The sequence below is a fragment of the Trachemys scripta genome, chromosome 5, assembly GCF_013100865.1.
Source record: "Trachemys scripta elegans isolate TJP31775 chromosome 5, CAS_Tse_1.0, whole genome shotgun sequence".
In the NCBI taxonomy this organism is placed as follows: Eukaryota; Metazoa; Chordata; order Testudines; family Emydidae; genus Trachemys; species Trachemys scripta.
Window position 1 is genome coordinate 86,110,840 of NC_048302.1, and position 25,812 is coordinate 86,136,651.

Sequence of the window (25,812 nt, forward strand, 5' to 3'; positions counted from 1 at the left end):
TGGGTCTCCAGTCTACAACACCTCTTTGTACCAGCCATGATTACTCTGCAAGCCTGACTGTGTCTGGTCACTTGCACAGATTCTTTTTGAGGGCTCTGTCCAACAGGAGATAGTGACTCAGAACAACTTTTTCAAAATACAGTATTTATCTATCCATAGCAACATAGCAGTCAAAGAAGAGTAGAAACAACAAAAGGCCTACATCATATTGTCTGACTTAAAGTATAACTTTACCCTCAAGACATACACAGCCGAACTTATCCCCACTATCTCCAAGCTTCGAGGAACCAAAGTTTCACCTGCTTTCCTGTGGATGATTCCTCTCCCGCCTCTGTTCATCAGGGCTGTCCTTTCAACAGTTCCAAATTCCTGAAGTCCCTCCTCCCTGTACCAAGCCAACTTGGTAAAATTGGTCAGAGGTAAAATTTCAAAGGCCTTGACCCTGTATTGTCAATAAAGTACAGTAAAGTCAACCCAGTGGCTGGGTTACCTAAAATAGTTGTCTGCCTTCCTTGGGGCATGAGGAGAGCTCCTTCAGGAGATGGCTCTTTGATCCCATGTACCAAAGAGCATAATAAGAATCAAATAAACAGAGGTACACATAGTCATAAAAATAATACTGATATCTTCTATATTCTTCACAGTGCTTCACCAGCTTTTTGATGTGTTTATCCTCCTAACATCCCTGTGAGGTAGGTAAATGCTGTTATCCCCATTTTACAGATGGGAAGCTGAGGCACAGAGAGACTTTCAGAATGTCACTTCCCCAAGGTCATATAAGAAGCTTGCAGAGGAGCAGGCAAGCAGCTTCCAACTTAGTTTGTCATATGCATTGTACTACTTCTCAATTCCAAATGGTAGTGGCCTATGATTTTGGACAAGAATCTGAGTTCTGTCTCTGCTGCTTCTTTTAAGTTCCAAGTAACCATGGAATGCAGCCAAGTGACAATGTAAAATCCTAGTTTGTCATGGATATTTTTTGTTATTAATGCAAAAAATCATGTAAGCTTTGGCCTATAACATTTGGCAGAATTTTTTACAATCATAGCTTTTAAAATATATTTCATTCTATAGGTTTGCTATTCTGCTTGAGGTCCTATTTGCTTCTGAAAGTTTGAAGAATTCATATTCTACAATCTTTCACATACTTAATAATTTGATTTTAGAAAAGTTTCTTCATTGTTTGGAGGTGATGCCTTTATAGGTATAGCTGGAATAATTCTGAGGCGATTTTTAGCTTGGAATGCAATGTGAAGAGCAGATACAGATGGATAGATCGTTGTAATATACAAATCCTGAGAGACAATTTGGCAGTAGTGCAGATACAAGTAGAAGTATCTTACCTATAGATCCCTGGGTACACTCAAGGCCAGTGTTCTTGAATCTTCATAAAGGAAACTGACATCTCTAGCACTAGTTCTTTTTCAATTACTGGTAATTTCCTTTTGGAATTGTGATGTACTATTTCTAAAGCAGCACACAATGCCTTCTGGTTAGTCAACCATATTCATATATTTTTTTCAGCTGCTCACTGGTTGACTTATGCACTTTTATCACTAATGTCAGTACATTTACAGTTAATATTTCTTCTCCCTTCTTTTAAAAAGAATAAAATATACTGCAGTTATACTTGTCTATGAACTGGTGGAAAAGACATTAGGGCACATTATCCAGTTAAAAAACTCCACCAGCTGGTGACTGGATTTGTTGTGTAGAAGTTCATCTTATTACTAATGAAATTTAAAGCAAGACCCTAGTAGTCTGTAGTCATTAGCTCAACCAGGCAAGATAGCTTTTTTTAAAGGTAGTTTTGGCTGTACAATTAGTTTATACGATTCACTGAATTCTGATTTAATATGGACAAAAGTCACTAAGAAATCAACACTCTACCATAGAAAGCAAAATAGACTGAGTGAAATGTCACAGACTTCCCTTTATTAGTGTTCAAGAGCCACATACCTCAGTGTAAATTGTTAATTAAATTTTTGGTGAAGGTCAAGCTGGGGATTCATTTAAATGCACCTGATGTAAGATTTTACGGGGATTCAGGTTTCACCCCACAAATTGATTTTTATTGCAGGGTCAGTGGGAGAGTGGTAGAACCCTTCTGTTATAACCTGGTTATTTTTCCTCTAGATCATATAAACCTTACAGCCCTTCTCATTTTGTTACAACACTTGTAATGTGTTTAGTCCTAGTGAATTATGGCTTTGGAACAGCCTCCAGATATCATGAATCACAGGTAATATAGTGGAATGAATGAATCCAAATAAACCTCTTCATTCATAAAGCAGTACCTGTAAACATTTTATACAAAGCATTAGAGAAAATAAAGAATGAGACAATACAATGGAAGATGGAGATGTTTCAACACTAAAAGGACAGAATGGCACATACCATGTTTTTTTAATCAATTCTTGATTGAGACTCGTGCATTTCTTTCACAGAAGCAAAGTTAAAATAAAGTAAGTGTTTTATTAAGTTGAGATGGGTTAAGGGAAGTATCTAAATGTTAGATATCCATCATCCTCCCCTCTGGAAACCTGAGTCTAAATCCACCTACATTTAAACCCTTGAATTTGGTCCTGCCATGTGGGCAGGGGACTGGACTCGATGACCTCTCGAGGTCCCTTCCAGTCCTAGAATCTATGAATCTATGAATCAGGTGGCAAGAGAAAAAATGAGTAGGCCCTGGTGCATTGGGTAGGGGAAAGCTTGCAGAAGGGGAAAAGCATTTTCAATTGAAGATACATAACTCTGGAATTTAGTCTCCATGTTAATCTGCCAGAAACTACATTTCCTGACCTTCATCACAATGCCAGGCCCATCTGTTCATTCAGGTCCTTATCTGATGTTACGTTGGTTGAGAGATTCCTCATGTCAAAAGAACTGGTTAGATAAGCACTTGGGGATGGTGTTCTTTAGTTTCTCTTTATCATGAATATTGGAAATCATCTGTTTTGGAAACAGTTATTAGCAATATGTTATGGTGTTTCTTTAAATTATGGGCCACATTTTCAAAGGCCTCAACCCAGCTTCTAATTTTGTACTTGCAGTTTTCTGCCATCAGTCAGCTATGGGTACAAAACCACAGGCCAAAAACTACAGACTAATTTTGAAAATTTGACCTTTGATTTTGAGCAGTAGATGTTCATGTGCCCAGAGACTTGGAGAGTGGCTATGTAATTTTATAAACAAAATAAACATGATTTTGACGATCTGTTCTCTCCAAATCCATATACTGTATTCCCATATCAAGCTGAAAACACAGTTGGTGTCAGTCTCATGAGATATTCACAGCTGGAATAATACAGGTTTTTGAAGGTAAGAATTGAAATATATTGTTTTTGTTCAACACTTCCTTCAGTATAATGTCAAACTAATGCTGTTAGGACTTCAGTTTCATAATTCATTCTGATATAATTTACAAGGAAGAAAAATATTAATAGGCTTTTCTATGGCTTTTGTTTTTTGCACATCAGTTTGATTTTGTCTTAGTATTTAACAAAACCTAGAGCTAATTTTTCATAGTAGCCTACTAAAACCTAAAGGCCATTAATTGAGTCAGGTTAGAATTATTTCAAACTAAATTTTTTCTTCTACCCTTCAGCGAGTATATATATCTGAAGAATCAGAAAGATCTGACCCAGAAAAAATTTAGTGTTAAGGTACAGTTTTAGGAAAGCACTATACAAAAGAAACATTGGTGCTTGACTTATAAAATGCTTTGGTTGAAGCTGAACTATTTGTTGACCACTATAGAAGGAGCAAGTATTTCAAAGCAGTTAGAACTCATTTTTTCTAGGAAATGCAATCGTGCTTAATCACTGTTTTTAATAACTGTGACTTGTTCTTGACTGCAATGACAAGTGAGCATTGTGTCACTTCAATTAATTGTTAAAAATCATATTAAAACATGATTAAACTTCCTTCTATGCCACAGAATTACTTTGGTATAATTACATTGCTCAGGGGTGTGAATAATGCATACCTCTGAGCGATGTAGTTATACCGACCTAGGCACTAGCGTAGACAGCACTAAGTTGGCAGAAGAGCTTATCCCACTGACATAGCTACAACCTCTCACAGAGGTGGATTAACTATGCCGACAGGAGAGCTCTATCCCTTCGGTGTAGAGCATCCACATTGAAGTGCTACAGTGGTGCAGCTCCATCAGTGCAGCGTTTTAAGTGTAGACCTGCCCTTAATGAAGACAAGAACTTACAGGTATTATACACCTCTACCCCGATATAACGCTGTCCTCGGGAGCCAAAAAATCTTACCGCGTTATAAGTGAAACCACGTTATATTGAACTTGCTTTGATCCGCCAGAGTGCGCAGCCCTGCCCCTCCCCCGGAGCACTGCTTTACCATGTTATATCCGAATTTGTGTTATATCGGGTCGCGTTATATCGGGGCAGAGGTGTAGTTGTTTTGATGGCGTCAGGACCTTATCAGAATGTACTGTGGAGCTTTTTTGTTGCTAGCTTTCTTGTCACCTTTTACCATCTGAAGTCAGAATAATTTCCAGGCTAAACTCATAATTGTTTTTGCATTAATAATAAAAATATTGGACATTAACTCCTTTCATCCAGAGATCCCAAACTTTAGATACCGATTACAAAATATCCACAGTCACTGCACCATTCACTGAAATGTAGCTCCCACTGGTGTGGAAGATGTTAGATTCAGTCTATACAGTGCAAAGTTGCAATCTATAATGGTTTTAAAGAGCAGACAGTAAAGTGAACGATTTAATTTGTAATGGGCTGGCAAAAGGAAGGATTTTTAGGTAAGCAGTGTGTAATTCATTACTCCATTGAAACGCAGGCAGAAAAAAAATGGAGCTAAACAATATTCTTGAAAAAAGTACAATTAGATTTTTTTTAAATGACAAGTTTTTAGGACCTCTAGTGGTGTGTGTGTGTGTGTGTGTGTGTGTGTGTGTTTTCTCTTCCACTTCCACACCTCCCCCCTCTCGTCCCTCCCCCAAGTCAATGTCCAGATAGCTGGAAATGGTTGTCCTATCATTTCAGGATGTTAGTACAATACTGCAGCAAAATGTGTGGAGTGGAGGAGGAAATGGAAAACTCAAATTTAATATTTATACCACTTTATTAGGACTCTCTCTAAAAGTTAAAAATGTTGTGAACAACTGGCAAAGAAATTGGCTTTGGGAAATGTCACATAAAATATTTAACAGGCCATTTTTTGACTAGAAAGGCCATTTAGCTGTATTATGAGAATCAGTGACACAATCTGAGTTCAAATAGCTTTGCTATGCAATAAAATAGAATCTCTCATAGTCAGGGGGCTAACCATCTACATAATCCCCTGCAGCAAACAAAAGAAATATGCTCATCGGGGGACGAATTTGAGCACAGCCTTATTTTAGGAATGAAAAGGACAGAAATTCACACAAGGCTCCCACTGACTTAAATGAATGTTGTACATTACTATCTGGAGGCAGAATGTGCTCCTTAGAGCGATTTTAGCTGGTTATTCTATTTTAAGTATTTAAAGCACCCGAAATTGCTTTAAATCCTTAAAATGGTATAAAGGCCTGTGACAAATAGGGTCACTACCTAGTGCCCAGTGAACCAAAAGTAAATTTGGGCTCAACTTCACTCACCTCACCATTTGCTCAGGAGTAAGACTATAACTTCCAGGAAGGTGAGCTCTATGCTAGCAGTGCTTTACCAGTATAGGAATACTGTTATATTATATTGGCCTAATTCACACCTTCCACTGGGGAACCCTGAGTGTTTGTCATTATCTTTACAATCACCACGAGTGGCTGTCTTCCTGATGGTTCCCAAGGCAGGCAGGCCAGGATACAGCTATTATAATGTGTTACACTGATGCCCACTGTGGCTCATGCATACTTATGAAGGTTTCAACCCCTTTTCCTATTTGAACTTCCACACCCCACTACTTTGGGGTGCCGCATTTTTCATAGGCTCGTTTATTAACGCCCCATATATTTATTAACACTGACATCATTCATTCACCATAACTTGTGGTTAGCACGTTGCTCATACCCAATGTCTGCAAAAATCTCCAAAATACTCTACTCAGCTTTAACTGGTACACTGAAGTACATATGTACTAAATATCAACAGTTGAAACAGTCACAGGAATAGATGTTTTATCTTGTGACCATGGGTCATGCATAAGTTAGGCTACCATGAATACCTATCTTTAGGTGAAAGGCCTTGTTTAACTAAGCTAAATATCTTATAGGCCTGTGACTTGGAGGCACCCTGTGTTACAACATTAAGTAATACTTATGTTTCATCTCTATATCCTAAATCTATCTGATATTGTTTATCGTAACTGGGTTTCAGGACCCCACCCCGTGCTGTTACTATTTCTTGTTAATTTCCTTCTGAAGTCTCCACAGCTCTTCATTAGCATTTGACTCAGTATGCTAACAGACTTCTGTTGTGTTATACACAATATTCAGGGGTCCACTAGGGAGATAAATGTCTCCTTCCACTTGTCTGGAGAAGTTTGTCTCAGAATTTGCTGCCTTTGAGTGACCTGCATTTAACTACAGGGACTAGAGAACATAATTTTTAGCATATATAAATAACTCCTCACAGTTTCCATACATACATCACACAGTTATGGTGATGACAGTGTGACACAGGCCTTCAGTAAAGACCTTACATGACCCTCTTTGGTGAACACAAGAGATCCTCAAATCCCTGTGTACTCTTGTGCCCTCTGCCAATTGGCATCAAGAGGTTCTTGGGTCACAACTATGCCAAAAAGCATTTTCAGATGCTTATAACTTAATATTCAAAATCAAAGGTTCTAGTTTTCAATGAGGACTTTTTATGTGACAAGCTTGAACTGTCTAAGTTTAGCCATTTTAGTTTTCTTTACACAGAAACTAGAGGTCAGAATATGAAATGGTGTATTTTTAATATTGCTTTGTAACTTAAAAATAGATGGTAAATTTACTCAATTTTTAATTTGACCAAGAGTATGTGTTTGTTTTGTGAGACCAGGCATTTAAATTTCAGCCCCACAAGAAACCCTTTTGGACAGATTATTAATAAAGTTATAATCAAATCTGAAGAGTTATAATGGAAGCTTAAATATAGTAGTTGCTAATGACAACTACTGTAACATTCAGAAAGGAAGATGTTTGATCACCCTTTCCTCTCATTAGATCTTGTCCAGATGCCAAGAACTTTACAAGGAATAAAAACCCCACATATATATGACACCAAAGCCAGTGATACATCAGTTGCAGGCATTGTAAGGCAAATTTTCGAAAGCAGACTCTGAAAATTTAGATTTTAGTTCACAAGTTGCACTGTAATCTTGTAGCCAAAAAGAATCCAACAGTTTGATTTCTTAGAACTACAATAATTCTAGAAAAAGCAACAGAGGGTCCTGTGGCACCTTTGAGACTAACAGAAGTACTGGGAGCATAAGCTTTTGTGGGTAAGAACCTCACTCTTTTCAAACACATTCTTTTCAAACACACTTATGATTGTTAGTTTGTCAGAACTATGGGTGACAATCTGATGTGTGGAGGGGATTTCATTTTGGCAAATTTGGCTATTCCTTTCCTCCTAATTTATACAATACACCTCTACCCCAATATAACATGACCCAATATAACACGAATTTGGATATAATGCAGTAAAGCAGTGCTCCGGGGGAAAAGAGGGGGGCACTGTGCACTCCGGTAGATTAAAGCAAGTTCGATATAACATGGTTTCACCTATAATGCAGTAAGATTTTTGGCTCCCGAGAACACTGTTATATCGAGGTAGAGGTGTATATTGCAATTTTCATGTTGATGCTTCAAGTCTGACAAAGCAAATAGGGCTGCAAAAGATACATACTGATTTTCATTTGAAAGGGGCAAAGCAAAGGCATTCCCAGAGCTGAATCCATGTTCTTGATGGTCAAGAGTAAAGCTGGATGATGCGACATCTGTCATTGTTAGGACAAATGCAAAACTCCTAGATCCTATGCTGTCATGATCAAGACACAGAAATTTTTTTACAATTTATCCCGTAACCAAGAGATGATTTACTTTACCTTTCAAATTATTATGATTTATTATTTGTGTGACAATGGCACCTACAGGCCTCATTTAAGTACCATAAACTCATCAGAGCCCCATTGCACCAGGTTCTATACAAACATAATCCCTGCCTCCGACTACAATTGTGGTTCATGAAAACATGCAAGAATTGGATGAAATAAGCAAATATGTGGGTGTAGAGGAAGGGAGAGCAACAATAAAGTGGATAATTTTTTACATTTCAATGGGGCCGTTCATAGTTGATTGGAATTATGTAAACTGCGTATTTAACACGGGAACAATAGATGGAACCAGCATTGCCGAGAGAGAAATAATTAAGATGTAACAATAACTGATTCTTCACGGCTTGTGATCCAAACCTCAAAAAGTGTTATCAGGAAGCCTCGGCATTGTAGAAACAAATACAGTTATGTATAGTTAACAAAAATTAGATAGAACGATCTCCGGTTTGTTGTTCGAGTAACTGATAATTTTAGTAAAGTTACTTAAATCATATAAGATTTTGTGGTTTTCAGCTTTATCAGAGCACACTGAAAATAGAATTCCGTAAATAAACCTTCTTATTAAAAGACAAACTTTCCCTGCATCTTATTTCTTAACTTCCCTCTCCAACTTCCCTCCAGATCTCTGTACCCTTTATTGTCCTTACAATTTGTGGGGTTTTTATATATATTGCAGTTTAAGATTATCCAAGTCCTTAGAACTAATATCTGACTATAAGTCTTTGAAAAGTGCCAACAGGCAAATTATAGAGAAATAGACACAGGAGAGCTATCTATCCAGGCTTTTTTAGGGCATCCCACACCAGGGTATCTGAGTGCATTAAAATGATTAAAAATGTAGATAAGGTCTCTGTATCTCGCTCATTCTTTCATTCTGTAAGCTTTAAAAAATGTGATTTTGGGTGATTTGGTCAAAGAGGTGGGCTTTACAGTTTTTCAGTAGGTGCTGAGGGTCATGATAATTCCAATCTCTTGGAATTAGTTTCCACAGACACAGGCCAGTTGCTGAGAAAGCTCACCTCTATGCCCTGTGTAGGTTGACCTCATTCTTGAGGTTGTCCATTCAGTTGTTCCAGTGGAACACAGCTGTTGTGGCGAGTTATGGTCATGCAGAGGGAAGAGGTCCCTCAAGTAATTCAGAATCTGAGGTGTACACCAATGTTTTACTTCTGGGGGAAGGATCAGATTAAGGCAATCAGTGAGAGGCTGTAAATACATACACCAACACACACATCTGGTTGAAGGGGACTCTTCTCCCAGACAGGCAGGGCAGCAGCATTCCTCCAGCATGCCACGAGAACAGGGGCTCCCCTTCTCTCAAGATAAGCAGCAGAGATTTCCCTCTCCTGCCTGTGGACACAAAGATAGCAGCAGGTTGCCCTCAAGTCCTTCTATCATCATCTGGGGTATAGCTGTGTCACTGATGAAGCAAGATCACTTCACTCTGCTGTTGTTGCTAGACAGTCCTCTGCTGGGGTGGTGCTTTGAAGCCCAACAGAGCAGTGGGTCTTGGCGCTAACAGCCCATGCATGTGCTGAGAAGTTATCGCATCATTTAGAACTATTATGTCAGTCTTTGTTCATCCCCAGGAAGATAGAAGTGCATGGGCTAAAAAATTATGTTTAGGGGGAAAAAAAGTTGGCATTCTGATGTAATCACGTGACTCCAGGAGTTGGAGCCCTAGTTACAGGCCAATAGGGTATATGCCTTCACCTGGCCATGATTGGGGTTTATAAGAAGCTTTCCCTGTATGCATGTTATCCAATAATCTGTGTACAGGGTTTGGACTTCTGAAGCAGCTGGTACTGGTTACAGTATAGCATACTGGACTAAATGAGTCCCATGTCTGATCCACTTTATCAATTTCTATGTCACTGTGGCCAATCCCATAAATGGCTTTGAAAATTCAGACTGAAACTTTGAACTTGAGCCAGTAAAGAGAGAGAGGCCCTGGACTGGTGTGCTCTTAGCAGCGTATGTTGCTGAATAAGCCAGCTGCTGTTTTCTGCACCAGTTGGAGCCTTACAAAGATTATGGTTTCAATCCTGTTTATCATACCTTGTAGTAGTCAAGACTGTAGGTCATGAATCACTATAGCCAAGTCTAAATCTCACAGGAGGGGGTCTTGTGTCCTAGTCAAACATATGTAAAAAAGGGGCAAAGTGACCTGGAATGAGAGAGGTGATTAGGAGCTAGCCCAACACGAACAACTAACTCTTACAAATACGTTCTGTTACAATGTCCTTTAGTGCATAAGTATAATTTCTGTTAGATAGCTAAATGTCTTGTCTCTTTTACACTATTAATTGAGACCCTTCGGTTTGCCCTGTGTTTCAATATCAAATCATTTGTGCAATTAAAAATAAATATATGGAGATATACCTATCTGATAGAACTAGAAGGGACCTTGAAAGGTCATTGAGTCCAGCCCCCTGCCTTCACTAGCAGGACCAAGTACTGATTTTGTCCCAGATCCCTAAGTGGCCCCCTCAAGGGTTGAACTCACAACCCTGGGTTTAGCAGGCTAATGCTCAAACCACTGCGCTATCCCCCCCTCAAATCAAAAACTATTGGTTTTGTTTGCTGATAATGTAGTCTTCATCTTCAAAGTTCACTCGTGTAGACAAGTCATATAAAAGAGCTCTTTGTTCCTTCCTCAACTATCTGGGAAACTAGGTAAAATTTGCATCACATTGAAAATCTGACACTACATGTGAGCATGAGATATCTTTAGTAAGTGGATTTTAGAGGTCAAATCATAAAAATTATGACTACTTTAACTAGCGTGTTATAAAAATGTCTACTAACTGATTTTTTTCTGCTTGCTATGCAATTGGTGATAATTACACAGATAATCAGCCTGGCCACTGGGGAATGAATGAATTGACCTAGGGTTGGTTTGAATACTTATCCAAACCTCTTGAGTCTGAAAAGTTGGCATGAAAAAGGAAAATAATTTTCAATAACAATTAACTGGACTACTTCAGATCTCAAGAACACTTCCTTTGGGAAAAAGTCCAAGGTGTTCCTTATTGTTTGTTTTAAAAACTAAAGTTGAACTATGCCAGATTGTTTTCTATAGAAAACAATAATGAGGCTGACTTGTGCGGCTCACAACCATGATTGCCAACCTCAGGACAGACTGTCAAAAAGGAGGGCAGAAACAGCAAACTGATTGTATGTTATATTATTAGCTTTCACCAAGCCAGTAACAAGCGTGAACTCCTAAAGCACTATAACAGTCTTACTATGGAGTCAGACAGTTCCATTGTATATTCCAGTCTACCTTGCCATCCAGACAAGCTGGAATTAGTGATAGTCATTTTACACCAAAAATCACACCATCATTCAGGTTACTCCCAGTCCCAAAGAACCAGTCACTTACCCCCAGGTCAGCTGTACTCAGATTTCAAATCAAAGACAACAGCTGTAGCCATTCCTATAATAAACTAAGTAAAGATTTATTAACTAGGAAAAGGAATGAGAGTTATTTACAAGGTTAAAACAGGAAACATATACACACACAAATGAGTTATAGACATAGAATCATAGAATCAGACTGGAAGGGACCTTGAGAGATCATCTAGTTCAGTCCCCTGCACTCATGGCAGGACTAAGTATTATCTAGATTTAAAAAGATAATATAAGCTTTTATGAAAAACAGCTCTGTTAGGGCAATCCCATGCAAAGCAGCATGGGAAACTCTTGCTTATGTTTTGGAATCTTTGCCCCTCAGAGGCCAGACAGCATAAAGAGAACCCGATTCCTTCTGGTCTGAGATTTGTATCCCCCTCTCCCTAGAGTCCAAGCTAATGGGATGAGTTCATCTGCTCGTAACCCCTGCATGTATGGGTGGTTGGAGCAATTGACAGTCTTTTGTTCCCAATTGCCAAGTTGGATTCAATAGTCCTTACTGATGAGGAGATAACATCTTCTGTAGGAACCCAGCATCTTGCAATAGGTGAAGTTTTTTTCCCCGTTTGGTGAGTTAGAGTTTCAGAACAAACATTTTACAGTTGCATAGCAAACACTTAAGTATTACCTTATGGCATGGAATACAGATACTATAAGTAGGCTTAGTACAGCATCCTACTAGCATTCCATAAAGTCTAAACACATTCATATAATACTAACATCTATTTTAACTATACTAACCCACCGGTGAGCAAGACTGGTTTCCAATTATGCATTTGTCAGTGTTCAGTGAGGCTTGGGGCCTTGCCATGAGCTGGGACCAGGTCAGAGTCCAACATGCTAGGTACCTAAATAAGTGGCCTGATTCCTCCTCAGTATTTAGGTAGGTCCTAACTTTGGCACCAGAGTAGGAAAAAATTGGCTAACAAATCTGTTTTAATCAAGTGATGTCTACAATGCAGAAATGAGGCACACAGTCAATAAACATGCTAGGGTGTACGTGAACCACCACCTCTGTTAGAGTCAGAATTGTGCAACTGGGTTTCATACATCCATACAGCTGGCAACTATTGTAGAGGATCTAGTGTTATGGGCTGTAATTTTGGAAACAGAAGTATGAGTCAGCATGAAATGTCAAGTGGTTCTAGTTTGCAGCAGAGGCACAAATCTGAAGATCTAACTGTGTTAACTTTGTTAATATGTTTATTATAGGCAGCATGAACACCTCTAGTTAATGTTCACATTGTATATCACTTTCCGTTATAACCTTCTTATTTTAGTGGGTTAAAACTCTGCCTTTAACTATTTGGGGTAACATTTTTTATGCTTGAGAGCAGATCCTCAACTCATGTAAATTGTCATAGACTCTCTGTCTTCACAGACTTATGACAATTTATGGCAGCTTTGCATCTACCCCTTGGTGACAGCTTCTGGATCTATTTGTTTATTTGAAGTATAAGGGGAAATGGTTCACCAAGGTTTCTTCAAAACTATGCCTCTGGATTTCTTGATTTCTTTCAACCTACTAGTTCATCTATGAACTTTAAACGTTCACTTTCTTCAGTAAGTTTATGTGGAGGCAAAGCCTTTTAATCATCCAGTTCTGCTAAGACTGTTAAAAGTCTGCAGGCCTCAATAAGTCTCTGGAAATTCCTTTAATCTGATGGTTCTTCTAAAGACTTGAAATAATCTGTATGTGACATTTGTATTCATTTTACAGTGAGTACATTACTCTCAATGTATTTATTGTTGGGAGGGGGTTTGAGATTGTGTTTAAAGCAAATCTTTGCCCTAGTATCAGGGAATCCAACCTATTCTAAGTGAAACCAGAGACTTAGCAACTCTATATATATATATATATATATAAGAAACCTTGCACAGCTCATGAACTTTCCAGGAGATCTTGAAGGAATTAGTCTCTGAAGTAGTAAGGACCCGATCTAATGTCCACTGAAGTATATTGGAGTTTGGCAATAGATCAGGCCCTAAGTTCATTAGCCCAAACGTATGGGAATGGTGGATGGAAAGGCTGTTTTATGTGTGGCAGGACTGGGTGTTTATGATGGAGGAAGTATAGAAGGGGCAAAATTCCTTGCTCTGCTACTGTATCAGCAAGGCCCATTTCTTTTTTAACCAACATTTTCCTACATTTTACAAAACCCATTTGGTTTTTACCAATTGTCACCCAAATTTTAGACCACTCAAGTACATGAAAATACTGAGTACTTTAAAACAAATCCAATACATTGATGTGTTCGTTAATAATCAATTAGTGTAAATGTGAGACTGTCTGTTAAAATAAAGCCCAATGGAAAGTACGGGTGTGTGTGTGCATTATTGTCAATCCCATGCCCATCACATTACCAGCTTTACAGATAGTGTGGATAGTTATCAACATTCAAAGCAAATACAAGTTAGTGAACTATTTTTCTTGCTAAAGTGGGACAAAAATGAAAAACTGTCCAATTGCATTTCAGAATATGAGTATTAAAAAAAAAAAAGTACAAGAGTAAGGTTGAATGTTTGCACTGCAAATGTGCCATGGAAGTGGACACCTGGGCTGACTGGATTAAAGAACATTTGGAAACCAAATTATATTTGAGGCTGAAAGAAGATAATAAAAATAAAAGCAAACATACATTGGAAGCAACATCCACACAACACAGCAGAAAAACAGAGCTCTGCATTATGTGGTAAACTGATTTTACCATGTGTTATGCTTTTCACAACTTGCTGATGGTCCTTTGGGGGATTTTGTGCTGAATTTTTGCCTGGCTGCAAAATCCCCGACAAAGTCAATCAACCTGTCCAAGAAATACTTAGAGGAGAATGATGTTGCCCCGAACAACAAAATTTAAGTGACTGGCTGGGAATGGTTAGGTGTTTATTTGTTTGTTTGTTTTTGGATGAATCATCAATGGATTGACTGGCAGTGGCAATTTTTGTTGTTTTTTGTGTGGAAAAGCCTGTACTTATTTAGGGAGATTTGGAGATTGTAATTTTAGCAAATAGTCACACAGTTGCATCCTGTGTCAGTAAATCTATGTGAAGATGAACTTACCTGGTAGGATGTGGCATCAGTGAATTCTGATTTAGCCGCTTACTGCACAAAGTTCACACAGAATGTAATGCTGAATGAAAAATCTGAATTACTTTGTCTTGCCCAGCTCATCTAATGCACATTGCAAGGGGTATTCTAGAAATGGCTAATTTAAAGACATTCATAACTGAACATGAGGTTTTCAAGCATTCCAGGAAAATGAAAAACATCTTCTGTGATGTCTGTGAAGAGATCAAATTGGAATGCAGTCTTCCACTTCTTGTACCGACAAGATGGTTTAGTCTGTCCTTAGCTGCACAGAATTGTCAGAAGGTCTGGGGTGTCCTAATGCACCTTCTAGATCATAAAGAGTTCAGCAGCACAAAAGCTGAAATGCTGATCAATAAAGCAGCTACTGAAACTAGGTAAACCTTTGCACAAAACTTGAATTTCTGATTGAAACCCTTCGGCCATTGTATGAAGCGCAGAAAAAATTGGAATCCTGTTCTACAACAGACTCTGTGTTGTCTAACACAGAGGTGTATGTCATTCTGGTCAACAAGGTCTCTGCAGTATTTTGTCACAAAAAAAAACTGGGGAGATTCCGGAACAAAAGCCCAAATCTTTTCATACCCATTTTGCCAGTCAGTGAGCAGTATATAGTTGGAAAGTTTTTCCAAAGTTTTCACAAAGAGCTGTCAAAGAAGTGGGAAGCTACTGTCTCTCATAATATGTCCCCTGAAACTTTTAACAGTGAATCATAGTTCTGAAAAGTCACTGTGTTTGTTTGACCTCAATTGCAAAAGAGTGACCTGTACTAAAGAAGCTTTAAAGATTACTTGTGTATAATTTTCCTCTTTGTGACTCCTAATGAAGAAAGTGCACAAAGTGAATTCCATCTGTACTCGGTAATGTCTCCACCAGACAGTGGCAACATCACTCCATTTGAATTTTGGAAAATCCACTGCACCGACTTTCAAAATTTGAGCCTACTTTTCGCATCCTCAGTGTCTCACCTATCTCAGCTAATTCAGAGAGAATCTTTTTAAAATTTGTCTGACTCCAAGGGTGCAGGAGAACAAGCTTTGGAACAGACACTTTGAAAAAAACTGCTGTAAGCCTTTGCTACCTAGGACTTCTGGATTTTATAAAAAGCCCCTTATATTAAACATAAGTTAAAAAGAGAAGTATTTTTAATAAACCATACTGAACCACATTAATTTCTGTTTGTTACAATATCTTGAGGCTCCAGTTGGTTCGGGCACGCATCTATGTATTATGCAGCTAAATATAGCATATGAAACAAACCATCATGGCATTAAACAGCTTTTACTCTCAATATTCTGACTTCTCTATCTGTTGCTTTTTTTAATGTCCTTCCTGTCCCCTGATATTTACCCAGAAAACTGATTTCACACCAATTTTCAGCCATTTTTTAAATGTTTGTAACATACATTGATAATTCACAGGATTTTTTCAGCTAAATAAAAACTGAAAACAAAGGGCCTTGTATATCAGTCCAATCCATTGTAAAATCAGCCAGACATGAGTAATTTCTAGTCTGTCGGACTATGTGCAAATGTCAAAAAGTTTTTCCAAACCTAACAGACTACTCTGACATTTCTAACTAGACAATGAATAACTTCAAAAACATATATCCTGCTTCTAGATTTTGCTAAACGCTCATGAATAAACCCATTTTTAGGCCATAATATTGAGACATGGTACTTCAAAAAGTGTTCAGTGTATTTGCTGTATATTATTTATCCGATCATTTTTCAGCTCTCCTCCCTTAGAAATTGCTTGTCTAATTTACCTCAGAGTTGGTCAAACATTTCTGTGGTGCACAGAAATGACTCAGTCAAAGTTAGAAACAGAAATTTCTTGAGGTACAAAGTGGGGTTCTGGTCATAACTGGACTGTGAAAAGGTGGCTTCATTGCTCTGACAAGTAACTGGAGCTACAGGGTTTTGTTTAAAATTAAGGGACTTCAAAACCCTCCAGTTCTGTAGACTGAAACTTTGGGTTTTTGAAGGTCTAGGTTTCCCAGCATACAAATTCCTGCCCTCATTTAGTAATATTCAGATAGTACACAGGAACATCAGCCAGCAAAGATTACAAAATACTCTTGGAAGAACATTAATTTTAATTAAGTTCATCTTGCTCCACAGGGAAAGATAAAGGAATTTTAATTCCCCCCAATGTTCCTATATTGTATTTATAACTAGATTCAAATTTAATGAATCTCTTTAAGTTATTTCTGTGTATACCTAAATGGGTTCACCTGCCTAGATATATTCCAATTGCAAGATTAATCCAGGTAACAGCCTGATTACAGTGGCATCAGATGATATATCTAGTTTGTCTTTAATATAATACAACAAAATAAAAAATTTCAGGGATTGTAGTTTGTGGTCTATAATGGTTGTATCATCTGCATACTTCAACTTCTTAAACTCCTTCTCATCTCCCCTTTTAATCCCTTTGATTTTATTATTTAACGTCACTATTGCTAAGGGTTTTATGCAAAAATTAAAGGAGAGAAGGGCATTCCTGTCATGTTCCTTTTAAATAATTGCATTATAGACTCTGGTATGGCTTCAATATCCATTTACCAAATTTCTTTCAAATGTCAATTTTTACCTAGTGTTACAGAAAGAAATCCAAGTATTTTTCACTAATGATGAAAGATATATCTTTCATTAAGTATGTTCTATTTAAGAGCCCACCTATGACTCTGTGAAGAAGTTGGTGCTGAATTAGTAAAATCAAAGACATTTCCATGACAACGTTTTATGTGTCAGAAATTCAGGATTCACTACAGGCTCCAGAGCAGAAAAGAGGATTGAGGTGAAAATTACTTATATTGACACACATACCTTCATTAACTATTGGGGGGAAATGCAGGATGATACTGGTTACGTCTCATAAATTCATTTGCTTTTTGCATGAAGTTTGTCCCAGTGTAAAAGTTTTTTTTCAGTACACTGATTCAGTGGTTTGTGGGATCCACAGTGAAAGTAAAAAAGGAGAATAAGGGAGTGGACTGTCTATCACACAGTTATTTCTCCAATGTGGGAGATTCCTAGGGGTTAAAAAATGCTGACTGTCCAGTTCATTCATATATTTTTATATATACTATATATAAAAAGTTCTTATGTGTACTTAACATTTTTATGGGTTTCAGCTTGGTATGTTAAACCAGATTGTGACAGTAATTATTGGTCCATTTTGGAGAACTGTGTATTGCTTAAGGTATCTCCAGGATGCTGTGTATCTCAGGAAGACACAGTGAGTGCCCCAGCATTGAGAACACAGCTGTTTTGCCACCTATTAGGAGGGTGTAGTAAGGACTCCCCTTCAGGGCTGGCCAGCTGTTAGCAGATGTAAGAGAAGGACCATGTCACAAACTGCTCCTTGTTCCTCCCTCTCTGTTCAGATACTTTGTATCCCAAGTTGTGCTAGCAAGGTACTCAGGAGTGGGCAGTGATGGCAGTTATGGCTGGGACTGTGTTTGTGGGGAGAAGGACATGCCCTCCCACCTGTTTCGCTGAATATATTCAAGTGAACTCAGTGCCAAGAAATAATGTAAGTGTAATAAAGAAGATGGTTCCTTTTCCAACATCTAAATGGGAATCAAACAGGAAAAAACTTTTTAACATTACTGCTCTCTTACATACAGTGCAACTGCTCCACCTTTTCTCTCCCGCCAGTCCTTCCTTAACAGTTTATACCCATCCATGACAGTGCACCAGTCATGTGAGTTATCCCACCAAGTCTCGGTTATTCCAATCACATCATAGTTCCCCGACTGTGCCAGGACTTCAATTCTTCCTGCTCATTTCCCAGGCTTCTTGCATTTGTGTACAGACACCTAAGATTACTAGCTGATTGTTCTCCTTTCTCAGTATGAATCAGGAGGCCTCCCCTGTTGCACCCTCCTCCTTGTGTTTCCTCCTGGTATCCTGGTATTACCTCTTGGCTTAGGTCACCATCCCCCAATGAACCTAGTTTAAAGCCCTCCTCACTAGGTTAGTAAGCCTGCCTGTGAAGATGCTCTTCCCTCTCTTCGTTAGGTGGATCCCATCTCTTCCTAGCAATCCTTCTTCCTGGAACAATATCCCCTGGATGAAGAATCCAAAGCCCTCTCTCTGACACCACCTACATAACCACGTATTTATCTCCACTATTCAATGGTCCCTACCAGGGCCTTTTCCTTCAACAGGGAGGATGGATGAGAACACAACTTGCGCCTCACACTCCTTTATCCTTCTTCCCAGAACCACGTAGTCTGCAGTGATCCGCTCAAGGTCATTCTTGGCAGTATCATTGGTGCCCGTGTGGAGAAGTAGGAAGGGGCTTGTTCAATCTCGGCAGACAGGCCATCACATCCTGATCATACCAAGGGATGCATCGGCAACAAAATTCTAGCTCCAGGCAAGCAGCACACTTCTCATGTCTCCCAGTCTGGATGGCAAATGGATGACTCCGTCCCCCATAGAAGGGAGTCCCTGACCACCACCACCTGTCTCCTCCTCTTGGGAGTGATGGTCATGGAACCCCCATCCCTAGGACAATGCATCCCATGCCTTCCAGTTGATGGGGTCTCCTTCTGATCCCTTCCCTCAGAAAATTCTACCAAATCATTCTCCACCTGTGCAGAGAGCCTAAAAGTGGTTTCTTACCTCTATCTGCATTGTGGGTACATGGGTTTTCCCTCTTTCTTCTTCTGGAGATCATATGCTGCCAATTTTCTTCCCTGTTCTGCACTGCCCTCTCTGATTCTTCAGCATGCTGTGCCTTCAGTACCAAATGCTAACTTCTAATCAGAAAGTCTTCATTTTCTCTGATTCAATGCAGGGTTGATACTTGGGTCTCTAGTCCTTTAACCTTCTCTTCCAATATGGAGACCAGCTTGCACTTCGCACAGATGAAGTTGCTTCTGTCCTTTGGGAGAAAGACAAACATGGCCCATCCTGTGCAGGTTACAACAGCTGATCGCTCACTATCCATAATGTCTTCCTTCTAAGAGCCTCTTCAGATGGTTACAGAAGCCCAAAAGGCAAAAACACTCTGTGGGAACTCCCCACAGGTGAACTTCCAGGCAAACTCCCTCTGTTTGCCAGTCCTCAGTTTGCATCTGGCTGCCTTTTTATAAGGCTGCTGGCTCAAAGCCTTCCCTCCAATCAACCACTCAAGGCCCACCTGGAACAAAGTACTCCCAATTCACACTTTTTGAGCAAACAACCACATGCCAAACAGTCATACTTAAGAGTTTCTATCCTAGGTTTTCATTTACAATCAGAGCACTAGTTCACAAACCTGAGGAACAGAAAGCATGTGATAATCAAGTTAGTTATTCTCCTAAGTGAGAAAAGAAAACAAAAACCCTTTGGATGAGAATGCAAAGATCTCTGAGATAGCTACTCAGTTTCAGTAAACTGCTGAATCTAAAGATTTAGTTCAGCAGGCAAAGGTAGACATGATAATAGCCTCTCTTGATAAGGATATGGTTATTCTGGGTGAGAAGGGTCTCTTTCGAAAAATTGACTAGCCAGCAGAGTAAAGGGCTCTTTAAAGATACATTTTGAAGCTTCAGATGTGTATTACAACCTCTTTTGCCAGAGAGGCAGTTGCCTGTGCTAATGATCTTCAAAGGTCCATAGGGGACATGAAAATAAAATCAGTGCTGAGAAAAATATCCATAGCAGCTGCTTTTGTTGCTGAGGCATCCCTTGGTATGATCATATTCTCTGCTCAAATGGTTGCTCTGAACACAGTGTCTCAGATAGTTATGGTTCCGCACCTGGAAAGAAAATAGACAAGCCAAGCAAGCTCTTTATCAGGGAAATACATAAGATTGCTATAGGGTCCAGTGAAAGACAAAACACACTTACTGTTTTAGAAACTAGGTCAAAATAATTTCAGACCTTTCTACAGACCGAGTACCATTTTAGGATTAAAAATCACTGGAAACACAATCCAGAAGAGCTTTTTATGATAAAGGAACGCCCTGTGCCAGAAGAAAAAGGCGATGGGGTATGCAAGATTGAAGTACAGCTACAATTCATCATTCAAGTAAAATAAGTCCAAATGTGACTTTCGTAGTCATTTCCCCATCTTCTCAACAATGATGAGGAATTAGTGGGGAGGAGATGATCCCTCTTTCTAGAAAAGAGTGACCACAAGCAGCTTTTTTTTTTATTTATTTTCTTAATTTTCTTTTTAGTTAGAATAACAAAAGAACCCATAATCAAGCTCCTCGTGACTTACAATCATTTAAATTCACAAACTAAATATGCAGTTCAGTCAACTCACCCTTCATGCCAAAGCAGCAGCTCATAATCAAATGCTAACCACCATGTACCTTAATACTTCTTCAAAAGCTGGATGAGACAAACGGACCCTGCAGTATGCCCTGGAAGTTGCAAATTCAGGCTGTATTATACATGGGGTTGAATGAGAACAGAGAATGTCCTGCCTACTCTCTATTGTATCAACTCGATTATATCAAGAAAGGATCTAGCATCAATGGCTCAGCTGAGTGTAACTGTGATAGTGTTTCACAGGAAAAGAGGTGGTCTCTTAGGTAGGCTCATCCCAGGTAATTTAAAGCTTATTAGGTCAAAACCTGATCTTGCCATATGCACAATCAATAGGTTCATATAAGTTCAGATAAATTGCAGGACTGGATGGCTCTTGGAATTGGTTATTTGATACAAAAATTTTACTTTAGTCACAGTTCTGGGTTAGGTTGTTAATAGAGCTGTGCAGAGGATGGACATTCTGGTTCATGAAGGATTTCAAAATTTGGCTTACTTCAGAATCAGAACAAAACTGAATTTCTGAAGTTAATTTTTTTTATTTTTTATGTTATATTATAAAGTTAGAAAACAAACACAAAAGCCATTTCAAAACAAAAAATCAAAATGTTTCATCCCAAAAAATGTTAAAATTGGATGTTTCAACATAACTGAAATTTTTCCCACCAGTTTTCTTCTGAAATAAAATCTGGTATAATTAACCCAATTTAATGAAGTTTCTATTTCAATGGAACTGAATATTCCAACAGAATATGGTTTTGTCAGTTTCTTCAACCAGCTCTACTTGTTAATGTATCATCTCATGGCTGTTCAATGTAATAGATAAATACAAAAATAATCTCAGGCCATTGTCTATATCACTGTCAAACTTGTTAGCAAGCACTGCTCTGTATAGACTTTAGTGGTCTGCATTAAAAGTTCCCTAGTGCACTTTAATGTAATACTGTTTGAAATCACAAACCAATACCTTTAAAAACAGAATGTTTAGCTAACATGCAAGCATGCTTATCTAAATCAAATCAGTCCAAACCATACCTCTGAACTGTAGAGGTGCTGTTCAAACGGATCCATAAACTCACTGATTTTGAGTAGGATTATGATGTTTGTTTTAAATTTTCCATTATAAATCTAATTTTAAAAATATGCATGACTGGCTTCCTGTAGCAATATTCTTTGTGCCATATCTGAATATGGTGTCATTGATCCATTTATTTATGCCAAATTTTGTGGATTTAAAATAACATAAAGCACACCCTTGCTATAATTCCCTTCATTATAATTAATGTTTAGCTATGATGAACACAGACCCTGGATCCCAACTACAGTACTATACTGTTGTTGTTGTTTTTTTTTAAAAAAAAGGGGGTGGGGGGAAGAGGATGTTGCATATGGGTGCACAGTTTTTATCCAGCCTGCCATGTGGCTAAGAGCTGAGCTGACACTCTGGACCCACTCCACTGGCAGGAGCCAACAGGCCTCATTGTGATTGGGTTTTTTGCTATAACGTACCCCTGACTATAATGAACAAATGGCCTGGATCCCAATAGGTTTGTTATAGCGAGGGTATATTGCATGTCTTTTTTTTTTTAATTTATTTCCCTCCCCTGTTATATGAAAAGCCCATGTAAACAATTGGACAAACTAAGGAGTGGAAATAGCGGAACTGAGCCTACACAAGGTTATGTCAAATGCACAAAGCTAACAAGCTATAAAAAGAAAATCCCCTCTAATCTCAGGCACTATTTGTAATAAGTGTAGGGAAAATAATTCATTGTGATTGTTAACTTAGTGATGTCCTTTGTAACCTTTCTACACTTCTGTTTTCATCAGTCCGGAAATAGGAATAACACTTACTCCGCCAAAGGCTTAATATCATTTATAATCTTACTTTACAAACACCCAAGGGTACTGTATGAAAAATAGGTGGATTTTGTTATATGGTAAAGGTTAAGATAAAATGCAACATTTTTATTATTTTTAGTTCATAAATTGTATCATCCAAACGTGATCCTCAGAGAATAAAACATTATTTCTAGAGCATGATTTCATATCTCATCTCTAAAAATAGAGGCTGTGCAGTAAGATTTTCATTTTTAAGATTTTTGTTCTTTGTATATATTTACATGAATTTTGATGTAAAATAAGAATATAATGTTTTGGCAAGACCCTATCATCATATGTATGGGGTTATTTTTACAGTTCTAATTGAATTCTACCTCTACATCTTTTTTTTCTCTCATTTGCTTGTCTTATACATGTTTACCAGGATAGCCCACTGGTCTTACAGTCTGACAGGAATGTAACAGTGAATGCAAGAAATCACATGGGACAATTAACTGGACAACTGACTGTAGGTGAGTGTTCTTCTTTAAAGAAGATTATATGTATTATTCAAGTCTCATGAATAATATTTTATTCAGTGATGTAAAATATTTATTGCAAAAGCTCTGATAATCATACTGAAGAATAACATTATGTTGGACCTGATTCAACACTCATTGGAGTCAATGGAAAGTAGAGCCAGTATAAAAAAAAGAGAGAAAAAATGGCTTTTTCATTCATCAAAATATTTTTCTTTCTTTTTTTTTTTGTCACAAACAAATATTTCAGCAGATGGTTTTGCACAAAATGAATTTTTTCTGGCTTCTTTCAATTTTTTTCATGGAAAGTAATTATCAGTTTTCTAGCAGAAAAACTTCCATCTCTTCAATGAGCATTGAATTGGTCCCCCTAGCCCGGGTCCTGAATTCAGTTCTGGACAGATTGGATTGCACAATCCGAGTAACAGAATGCAGGGCTGCCCAGAGGGTTCAGGGGGCCTGGGGCAAAGCAATTTCGGGGGCCCCTTCCATAAAAAAAGTTGCAATACTATAGTAACATGTATTTGGAAATGTAAAAAATAACCAGTGAAATACATTCAAAAATAAATTTTTAATAATTTGAAAATACACAAAATACATTATTTAAAAACATGAAATGTTTTAATGGCATGTATAAATTTGCAATTACATATGGGCTGTCACTGGGTGATGATGATGGTTGGTGCCAATGGGCTGTCGCTGCCTGGGGGTGGCACTACTGTTGCCCAGAGCTGGGTGGGGAGCTGGGCTCTGGGACGGATGGTGCCTGGCTCAGAGGGGCTGGGCTCGGAGCTCGGGGTCAGGGCAGTGGAGGATGGGGTCGGGGGGTGCCTGGCTCAGAGGGGCTGGGCTCGGAGCTGGTCAGGGCTGTGGGGTGATGGGGTCGGGGGGTGCCTGGTTCAGAGGGGCTGGGCTCGGAGCTCGGGGTCGAGGTGTGCCCAGCTCAGAGGGGCTTACCATGCCGCCTCCCCCCTCTCCCAGAGCCTCAGCGAGCTGTGTCCAGGAGCTCCTTCCACTTGGCCTACCGGAGCTAGCAGCCCCGCCCCCTTACCACATGGCTCCAAGTGAGAGGACCTCAGGCCCCGCCCGAACCACGCTGCTGCAGTGCTGTCCGGGGCTGCTCCTGGACGCGGCGTGCTGAGGCGCCAGGGGATGGAGAAAGGCAAAGGCAGGGCCGGGGCCGGGGCTAGGGGGGAGCCTCTGACATTCTCGTGGGGACCCCTGCGGGAAATTGCCCCACTTGCCCCCTCCTCTGGGCGGCCCTGACAGAATGTAAACAGTGTAAACCTATTTGAAATTCTTTCCCAGATAGCAAAATGTTGTCTGTGTTGTCAGGACATAATTGTACTGTAATCAGTATAATATGGAACATATTTCCAGTCATTAATGAAAATGTATGTGATATATCTTTATTTTACAATTGAAGTACAAAATATAAGAGCTAAAAATTCCAAATGAAATTAAAATTCGAAGTGGTCTAATGTTACTAACTTCCTAATGTTACTAATGTGGTACATTTTATTTTGATTTCCTTTTACTTTGTCCCGCTTTTATTAAGTCTACTATTTTCTAATATTTAACTATATCATAAGTATGATTTACTAAACATTAAAGCATATCTCTATTACTAATAAGGCTGTATATTTTAGTGGCGAGCACATGACTCTCATTCATGGCCTTGAGAGTACTGATGAAAAAGATCAATACTGAGGTATCCTTTAAAATAATTAAATGTTCCAGATAGAGGATATATTACAGGGGTGGGTAAACAATGGCCCGTGGGCCAGATCCAGTCCATCAGGGCTTTGGATCTATCCCGCAGGATTGCCACCCCCATGGTGCCGCACCGCTCCCGGAAGCATCCGGCACCATGTCTGGCCCGGGGGGGCAAGAAGGCTCTGTGCACTGCCCTCGCCTGCAGGCACTGACCCTGCCCCCAGCTCCCATTGCCTGGGAACAGGGAACCGCAGCCAATTGGAACTTCAGTGGAGGTATCCGCAGGAGGGCAGCACGCGGAGCACTCTGCTCCCCGCCCCCTCCTGCAGGGATGTGGAGCCAGCTGTTTCCAGCAGCAGCATGGGGCCAGGGCAGGCAGGGAGCCTGCCTCAGCCCCACTGCAAACTGCTGCCACCCTGGAGCCACTCCAAGTAAGTGGCGTCGGGCCGGAGCCCACACCCCAAACCCCTCCTGCATCCCGCACCGCAACCCCCTGTCCTGAGCCCCCTGCCACAACCCAGCCCCCTGCCCTGAGCCCCTTCCTGCACCCCCTCCCACACCCTGCACTCCCTCCTGCACCCCAATCCCCTGCCCCAGCACTACATTCATGGCCCTGCATGCAATTTCCCCAGCCAGATGTGGCCCTCGGGCCAAAAAGTTTGCCCACTCCTGATATATTAGAAGAAAAGTAAATGTATACTGGCTGGGAAACCAAAAGTTTATTGATTTTCCTTTAACAATAGTTCTGACTTTTTTGATATTGTTGCCTTAAAAATCTCTTGATCTTGTCTATCACAAATCTTGCCATGGGGAGGGTAGAAGAAAAACAAAAACCTCTACACTCTGTTAGTAATTGCTATATAGTGTTAGTGTTGTTATTAACAAT

At 39.4% G+C, this 25,812-nt stretch overlaps 1 protein-coding gene across 1 annotated transcript in view; it reads left to right on the forward strand.

Moving 5' to 3' along the window:
* Positions 1 to 25,812, forward strand: part of SGCZ (sarcoglycan zeta) — a 401,035-nt gene that overhangs the window by 253,895 nt on the left and 121,328 nt on the right. Inside the window, exon 3 of the mRNA XM_034772405.1 lies at positions 23,117 to 23,204. Within this exon, the coding sequence (XP_034628296.1) occupies positions 23,117 to 23,204 (88 nt within the window). The remainder of the gene's footprint in view (positions 1 to 23,116; positions 23,205 to 25,812) is intronic.